The following is an 8,855-nucleotide window of genomic DNA, read 5'->3' as shown; positions in this document are numbered from 1 at the left end:
AGTTTTACTAATCAAGTTATACAAGTTTTGCGGTTTTACGGTCCAACTAATACTAAGTTATACCAGCCGTATCAATATAGTTGTGCCAAGTTATACAAAGTTATATCATTAGTGTTGGATACAAATTGAATCAACTGGAAAACATGTAGTGCTTAATGAAGTATGGGGTACAAATGTAGTGTTACTTATATTAAGTTTCCTATAATTATTTCTCATCTAACCATCTAATAAAATACTGAATTTCATGAAATATATAAGTTTTATAATATCATAATTTCATTTCATTTTGCTTATAAATTTTTTACAAATCTAGTTATCCAAGTTTTACGGTGTTACAGCTCAACTAATACTAAGTTATACCAGTTGTACCAATATAGTTGTGTCAAGTTATACAATTAATGTTGGGTACGAATTGAATCAATTGGGAAACATGTAGTGCTTAATGTAGTGTTGGGTACACATGTAGCGTCTAATGTAGTTCTGGGTATGAATGTACACTTATAATTCGTCAAAAATTGCTTAATGTAGTGCTGCGACGAATTGAATCAAATGAAAAACAAGTCCGAAACAATGGTGCTCGGGAAGAGAGAGAAAGAACAGGCCAATTTTGAGAGGATAGGAAAGAAGAGGGATGGGAGAGTGAAATAAGACGAAATCACCTGACATGTTAAATAAAATAAGGGCATTATTGACTTTACCCATCTTTCTTAAAAGTATAGATAAAATGAAAAGTATGATAGATTCAAGAGCATGTGAGATTATTTTTCTGTCTTTAAAAGCATATGAAACTTTTGTCGTTTCTTTTATGCCTCTTTTAATAACTCACCAATATCTGCAGGACTAACGAAAAAGTTTGAATGTCACTGGGAATGCAATCAGATCTAGAGCAGATTCCCGTGTCATTCTGGAGAAAGGGAGGTAGTCTACTTAAACCATCTTTAATGTATTCCTCTATTTTCTTCCTCTATAATAGAGGAACTCTATAATAAAGGTGGATTTGTCTCCAATGTATTCCTCTATTTTTTTCTCTAAAAAAGAATATTTTAAAAGATAATTTTTTAATTTTACAATTAACACCCTTTAACTTATAAATGTTGAAAAATAACCCATTCATTATATCTTTTGGAAATTTTTCATGAAATGCAATATTATGTAATTTAAACATTTTATTAAAAAATATTAAACAAAATAATAAAACAAAGTATACATTATCTAACCATCATTATTAACTTTTCTCATAAATAATAAATTAATGCATTATGAAATGAGAAATGAGCTTTTTATCTTTGATATTTTTGAATTGACTTAAAAACTTTTGGAATCGGTTATCTTCATCATCTGATATTTGAAGCAACCAGAAATAAAATCAACAAGTTCCATGTCCATCCATTTCGTTTGGACAATATTCTAACGATTTTTGTAGATCCGGAAGTAATTTACCAGAATATTAAGTTGTTTTAATATGTTTTATTAATTAATATTTAAGTTCAACTTAAATATGTCAATATGTAAAATCTAAGAGGACTTTTTAATAATTAAACTATAATTAATAATTTTAGTTTAAAACATAAAATTTAAGTATTATTTGTTAAAAAAATTGACTTTCATTATTTTATTTATAACTGTAATAATTAAGAATATTATGTATAAAAGTCATTGGGTTTTATACGTAAAAATAATGTATTTCTACGTAAATGTGTATTTTTGTTATAATTACAAAAATAATAAAGACTATTGTGTAAATAAAAAAGTATGCATCAATTATAGGGGAATGCTATTACTTCCCCTTAGACCATCTCCAATGTATTCTTATATTTTTACCTCTAAAATAGAATAACTCTATAATAGAGATGAGTTTTACTCCAATGTATTTCTTTAAAATAGAGATCTCTACATATAAAGCAAAATATAGAGGAATGTTATTTTTTCCTCTATAAATAGAGGAAAAAATAGCAATCTCTATTTTAGAGGTAAAAATAGAGATGAGTTGGAGTGATTTTGCCTCTAAATGCTATTTTAGAGGTAGAAATAGAGGTGGGTTGGAGATACTTTAAATATAGAGGAGAATATAGCAATCTCTATTTTAGGGGAAGAAATAGAGGTGGAATGAAGTAGATTTTACTCTATTATAACATATAGAGGCAAATATATGAGTCGGTTGGAGATGCTCTAACAGCCCGTCACGACATCTCCAACTGTTTAAAACAGAAGTATCCAAGTTATTTTCAGTTTATATATATATATTATGAATTTTTAAGGCGCATTTTGAATTTATCTTGTATTAAAACATGACTAAAACTGAACTCGCTAAAACACTAATAAAATCGTGAACTTTATATCAATTCAAGTGAACAATCCTTTTGTTATTTTTCTTGTAATATTAACAAGTGATATCACTGTAATATATGCATGTTTTTTTTAATTCTTCTATTATTTTGGGAAAAAAAAATCGAATTTGATTACCTCTTTCCCACCTTCAAGAACATAAACATAACCATTCTTTCATAATGTTGTTCACAGTTATCCAACTTGATAGTTTAGGCTACCCAACCGAAGCTTAAGTAAAAAGCTGCCCAACTGACTTAATTATATACTAGGATAAGATCCGCGCCTTGCGCGGAATTAAGTTATTATTTTTATTATATTTTGGAGAATGAAACAATAGTTTGGCTTCATTTGGATTAGGGGTGTTCAATCCAGATATCGGGTTGGTTTCGATTCGGTTCGGTTTTTTTCGGTATTTTGGTTAGTAAAATATAACTACTATTCTAAATCCATATTTACTTTGACTTTAGTCTTTCACATACTTTTGAAAGATTTCAACTGGACAACTAAATTGATCAGCCAATCTTGTTGCTTTAAATCATTAGTATATATATATATATATATATATATATATATATATATTATTTAGTTTGAATATTTATTAAATAAAAATTCATATGCGTTATATTTTATGATCATTTGTAACTTATTATAACAAAAAAAAAAATCTATTGATCACAAAATTTTCAGAGTGAGAATCTTCAAATTTCTAATAATATATAGACGTTTTGAAAAATTCAAAATATAACATATAAGAAAAAATATAAATGTTTTTATTATATATTTAATGTGATTTTTTTAATATCTTTTAATAATATAAAATTAAAAAAGAACTAAGATACCAAAATTGTTATCAAATATTTATTATTCATAATAATTAATTTTCATATATACGTTAATCATATTAGGTAATTTCGTAGCTTCTAATTAAGGAAAGTGCAAAAACAATATTTGGTAGATTATTTATCAATTCGAATATTCGATAGTTAGTTTAATAAAAAATATAATGTAAGTTAAGATGGACCAACCTATTTTTTTAAGAATAGTATATTTTATATAGTCATTTATTAAATGAGAATTTATAATCATACACTTCTATGATCATTCATATCGTTTTATAACTGAATATTTAAATCATCGATAACAAAATTTTCAATGTGAAATCTTTAATAAGTTTATATTTATAAATGTTTTTGAAAATTCATTGAAAGTTTTAATATTAAAATATTTATGTAATCTTATGGTATATAGTTTAATCTATATATATGTATATATATATATGTTTTATTATTAAATGATATTTTTTACTCATATAGTTTTAAAATCATGTGTATCTTCTTATAATATTAAATAAAAGTTCATATTAATACAATTTTATGATCATTTGTAACTTATTATGACAAAAAAAATAATCTATTGATCACAAAATTTTAAGAGTGGTGATCTTCAAATTTCTAATAATTTATAGACGTTTTGAAAAATTCAAAATATAACATATAAAAAAATATAAATGTTTTTATTATATATTTAATGTGATTTTTAATATCTTTTAATAATATAAATTTTTAAAAAGAACTAAGATACAAAAATTGTTATCAAATATTTATTATTCATAATAATTAATTTTCACATATATGTTAATCATATTAGGTAATTTCGTAGCTTTTATTTAAGGAAAGTGCAAAACATTTTTTGGTACGTTATTTATCAATTCGATAGTTAGTTTAATAAAAAGTGTAATATAGTTAAGATGGACCAACCTATTTTTCTAAGAATAGTATATTTTATATAGTTATTTATTAAATAAGAATTTATAATCATACGGTTCTATGATCATTCATATCATTTTATAACAAAATATTTAAATCATCGATAACAAAATTTTCAATCTGAAATCTTTAATAAGTTTATAATTTATAAATGTTCTTGAAAATTCATTGAAACTTTTAATATTAAAATATTTATGTAATCCTATGGTATATAGTGTTTAATCTATATATATATATTTATTTTATTATTAAATGATATTTTTTACTCATATGGTTTTAAAATCATGTGTATCTTCTTATAATAAAAATGTTAAACCATTGATCATTAATTTTTAACATAATAATTTTAATAGTTTTAGTCATTTATTGTCGTTTTTAAAAATTCAAAATATAACATATACGAAAAAATCTAAATTTTACCTTTATAGCTAATTTGATTGTTTAATTTATTTTAATAATATAAAATTAAACAAAAATGATGGAGGAGATATAAATTGTTATCAAATCTTTATTATTAAAATCATTAATTGTCATATATATATTAGTCATTTATAGTAATTCCGTAGGTTTGATTTAAGGAAAGAAAATAACATATCATATCATTATATCATATAGTTTGACCAACTTATGTATCTAACAACATATAAAAATCGAATGTGGACCTACTTATTTTTCAATTGAATGTAATTGACTACCTAATTGAGTGCCACCTATGCATTGAGACCTATTTTAATTAATACAAAATTGAGGTTAAATCTTTTCAAATGTTTCTCAATTAATATATAGGGGATTAGAACTTAGGCAGTCTACCAAATTTTAGTTATTAGCAAATATAGAAATACATAAATGCTCTACTTGTAAAGTTTCCATCTTTCGAATCTTTAAGTTCGAAATCTATTAAGCTTCTAGTTTTCAATACAAATAAAAATTCCTCAGTTTTGTAGAGGATGGATTTGACCATCCCACAAGGCCCGAGGAATAGAAAGGTCTGGCCCGGATTAGGTAGAGCGACGGCTCGATCGGTCGGCTCAAGAGTCAGATCTTTCGGCTTGACTCTTGAGTACTTTTAGTCAATCATCATCGACTGAAGTACATTCGGCTCAGCGGCTGCTCGGACGCCTACGGGCTTCTCGGCCCAGCAGAAGAAGCCCACCAAGATGGCGTAAATTAGGTCAAGGACGAGGCATCAGGACGTCTATATAAGGGAAAGGGGAGACAACGAGAGAAGGATCCAAAATCACTGACTAACACTTGGCGGCTAGATTAGGGTTTTCACCTTTGCTTCATCTCGCCGTTAGTTGTACTTTTCCGGTAGCTCATCGAGCCACCGGCTTCCTTTCTGTCGCATTCTCTTCATTTCTCTTGTAACCGACTGAACGTTTTCTCCGACCATAAATAAGACGTCTTTGTTAAAACCCATATCTTCTTTATTACCGTTTTCCGATCAAACAGTTGGCGCCCACCGTGGGGCAACTAGCAAAGTAACGTCAGAATTATGGTCGTTAACAACGACAGTTCTTCGTCAGGCGAGGAGCGCGAAGCTCTCGAGGTGACACCGGCTCCAGCGGTGACACCTACGCCTACACCAGTAACTCCACTTCCCCATCCTGCGTCTATGGAAACTATCCTGGCACGCCTCGCCCTACAAGAAGCGGCGCAGAAGGCGGCAGTTGACCAATTCACGGCGATAGCAAAGATCCTTGCTCCTCTCGCTGCAAACGCCGAAGCTTCAACGGCGCAGTATCGTCGACACCTGTTCGCCACAGAACGAAACACCGACGTAGCACCTACGCGGGATAACGATAACCAAAGCGCTGGTAACGACATCAACGCGCACACTGCAAGTGAACTAGCCGCGTTGAAACAGTCGGTCCTCGACATCAATTCGAAGATCCACCAGGTGACGACGTCCGCGCCCCAAATCGAGCATGTACTCGCGGAATCTCTTCGTACACCCTTCACGCAAAAGGTTACCGGCGTGCGGCTCCAGAAGATGGAGAAACTCCGTCTTCCAACCTTCAAAGGTCTCTCTGACCCTTCTACTCACGTCACGTCTTTCAACATAGCGATGCGACGCGCAAACCTGACCGACGAAGACAAAGACGCCGGCTTTTGCCAACTCTTCGTCGAAACCCTAGAAGGACCGGCCCTTACTTGGTTCACCGGCCTCAGAGAAAACTCCGTCGACTGTTTCCACGACCTCTCGACGGCTTTCCATAAGAACTATATCATGTTCACCAACCAGGAAGCGACCGTGTCAGATTTGTGGAACCTCACTCACGCCAGCGACCAAAGTCTCCGCAACTTCATGGAGAAATTCAAAGCTATCGTCTCGAAGATTGATATTCCCGACCATATCACCGTCGAATCTTTGATGAACACCTTGCACGTCGACTCTACATTCCGTCAGGATCTCTACCAATACCCGACAAAATCTATCTCCGACGCCATCGCTCACTCGCACAACTTTATCCGCATGGAAGAAGACACCAGAGCAAAGTTCGCAAAAGAAGCAGCAGCGAAACAGCGACCCTCCCAAACAAACGACACCCGCCCCGAGCCCCGCCAGCACTCCTCCGGTGGAAATACCACTCAGAAGCGAGGCTACGTTAGCTCGGTCGGTGATGAAGAATCTCCAAAATCAGCAGCCATCACGCGAGAGAAAGGCTGGAACCACTGGGATCGAGACTCCGCTCCGAAGCAGTCAACCTCATCCGAACCAGCGAGTTCAAACTCCGAGGAACCAAAAAAATTGTGCCTCTACCACAAAGGGATTCCCATGATACGAAGGAATGCAAGGTCCTCATCGGGCAGTTTTTCGACGGGATCACTAATGGGACAATCCAAATGCCCACCTCTCCTACGACACCGAAAAACACCAAAAGTTGGAGTAAGAGCAAGGAGAAGAATGCACAGAAGTCTCAAAAGAACACGGCCCCGAGCGAGGAAAGAGCAAGCCCTGAGCGCACTCCCGTCAACAACATCGGCCCCGCCAACGATTCGTCAGAAGACGAACACCTGCGTCGCCGGCGACGAGTGGAAGTCATACTCTCTTGCCCTTGCGACTCCTCAGATGACGTCGTCACGACAGTGCAACCAGATCTGCGCGATAAATTGGACAGCAAGGATAAGCAGTCTCTCGCTCCCTCGAAAGCAGACAAAGACCTACGCATTCTATTGAAGCTAAAAAGTGCCACGAACGAAAACACAGGAACCGCCGACCTCCGTGCGACCATCTCAAAATGCAACGCTCGGAGAGTCGGTCAAACTGGCGACCTTCGCAACCAGCTCAATTCGAAGGCCGACGACCTGCGAATCCAACTCAACCATTCGAAAGGGTCCGATCTGCGACGACGTCTCGAATCAAAAAAAGAAACAGCCCGCAGAAATTCCTACATTCGAGAACACAACTGACGATTTGAGGAAGCAACTCGAATCAATGCGAGCTACCCGAGCCTCGCACATTAGTGTCATAATGGGCGGATCACCACCTTGCGGTGACTCGGTTCGAGCCGTCAAAGATTACAAACATCAAGCAACCAACTCTCAGAAGTGGCCTTCTCCAGTCGAAAATGATCACCAGATCACTTTTTCGGCACTAGACACCAAGGGCGTCCACATGCCACATAACGATCCTCTCCTCGTCGACCTTGACATCGGCGAATATCTGGTCGCGAAAGTCCTTATTGATACCGGCAGCTCAGTCGATCTCATCTTTCGCGGCACACTCGACAAAATGGGAGTTGATTTAAGGGATATGAAGCCTTCCTCTCGCACGCTCACCGGCTTCAACGGAGCCTCGGAGCAAATGATCGGGACAATTCGCCTTCCAGTTTACGCAGGTGGTATAACCCGCACCGTCAAGTTCTCCGTCATCCGCGCCAAAGCACCCTATAATGCCATACTCGGAACACCGTGGCTGCATTCCATGAAAGCCGTCCCTTCGACTTATCATCAATGCATCAAATTTCCCGGAAAAGACGGCAAAACTCAGGAGATCAACAAGCCGCGAGAGAACTACTGATCGCAACTGTAAAGATGCAGCAACAAGCTTCCCTTGTCAACTCCGTCAGTAAACCACTCAACAAGATATACCCCCAGAAGGAGGAAGTTTGCGAAGTCGCAATTGATGAATCCGACCCGACGAAAATCAATCGAGTTGGCGTCTACCTGTCCGACGACGTATGTTCAAGGATCATCTCTTTCATCAAAGACAATGCCTCGACGTTCGCCTGGAAGACTTCCGACATGAAGGGGATCGACCCCGGAGTTACCTCCCATGAACTGCACGTCGACCCGACGTTCAAACCCATCCGACAGAAGCGACGAAAACTCGGTCCAGAACGATCTAAAGCCGTAAACGAAGAAGTCGACAGGCTCCTCGACGCGGGTTTCATAACTGAAGTCCGATACCCCGAATGGTTGGCTAACCCGGTTGTCGTCAAAAAGAAAAACGACAAATGGCGCATATGCGTCGACTTCACGGACCTCAACAAGGCGTGCCCAAAGGACAGTTACCCACTCCCTCATATCGATCGTCTCGTCCAATCAACTACTGGTAACGAACTCCTAAACTTCATGGACGCTTTCTCGGGATACAACCAGATCTTGATGCATCCCGACGATCGCGAGAAGACGGCATTCATCACCGACAGAGGGACCTACTGCTATAAGGTGATGCCCTTCGGGCTACAGAACGCCGGCGCGACTTATCAGCGACTCGTCAACCGAATGTTCGCTGATCAGCTAGGCAACACCATG

The 8,855-nt window shown here is 35.9% G+C and overlaps 1 protein-coding gene across 1 annotated transcript; it reads left to right on the top strand.

Annotated features, from left to right (window-relative positions):
- Nucleotides 1-7,569: 7,569 nt before the first annotated feature.
- On the top strand, nucleotides 7,570-8,118 carry LOC106408095. The gene has a single exon (XM_013848922.1). It carries the CDS (start codon nucleotides 7,570-7,572, stop codon nucleotides 8,116-8,118), a length of 549 nt encoding a protein of 182 aa, XP_013704376.1.
- The last annotated feature ends 737 nt before the right edge of the window (nucleotides 8,119-8,855 follow it).

The sequence above is a fragment of the Brassica napus genome, chromosome C6 (genome assembly GCF_020379485.1).
Source record: "Brassica napus cultivar Da-Ae chromosome C6, Da-Ae, whole genome shotgun sequence".
In the NCBI taxonomy this organism is placed as follows: Eukaryota; Viridiplantae; Streptophyta; class Magnoliopsida; order Brassicales; family Brassicaceae; genus Brassica; species Brassica napus.
The sequence above is the reverse complement of the archived record's forward strand: the minus strand, read 5'-3'. Positions and strand labels throughout refer to the sequence as shown.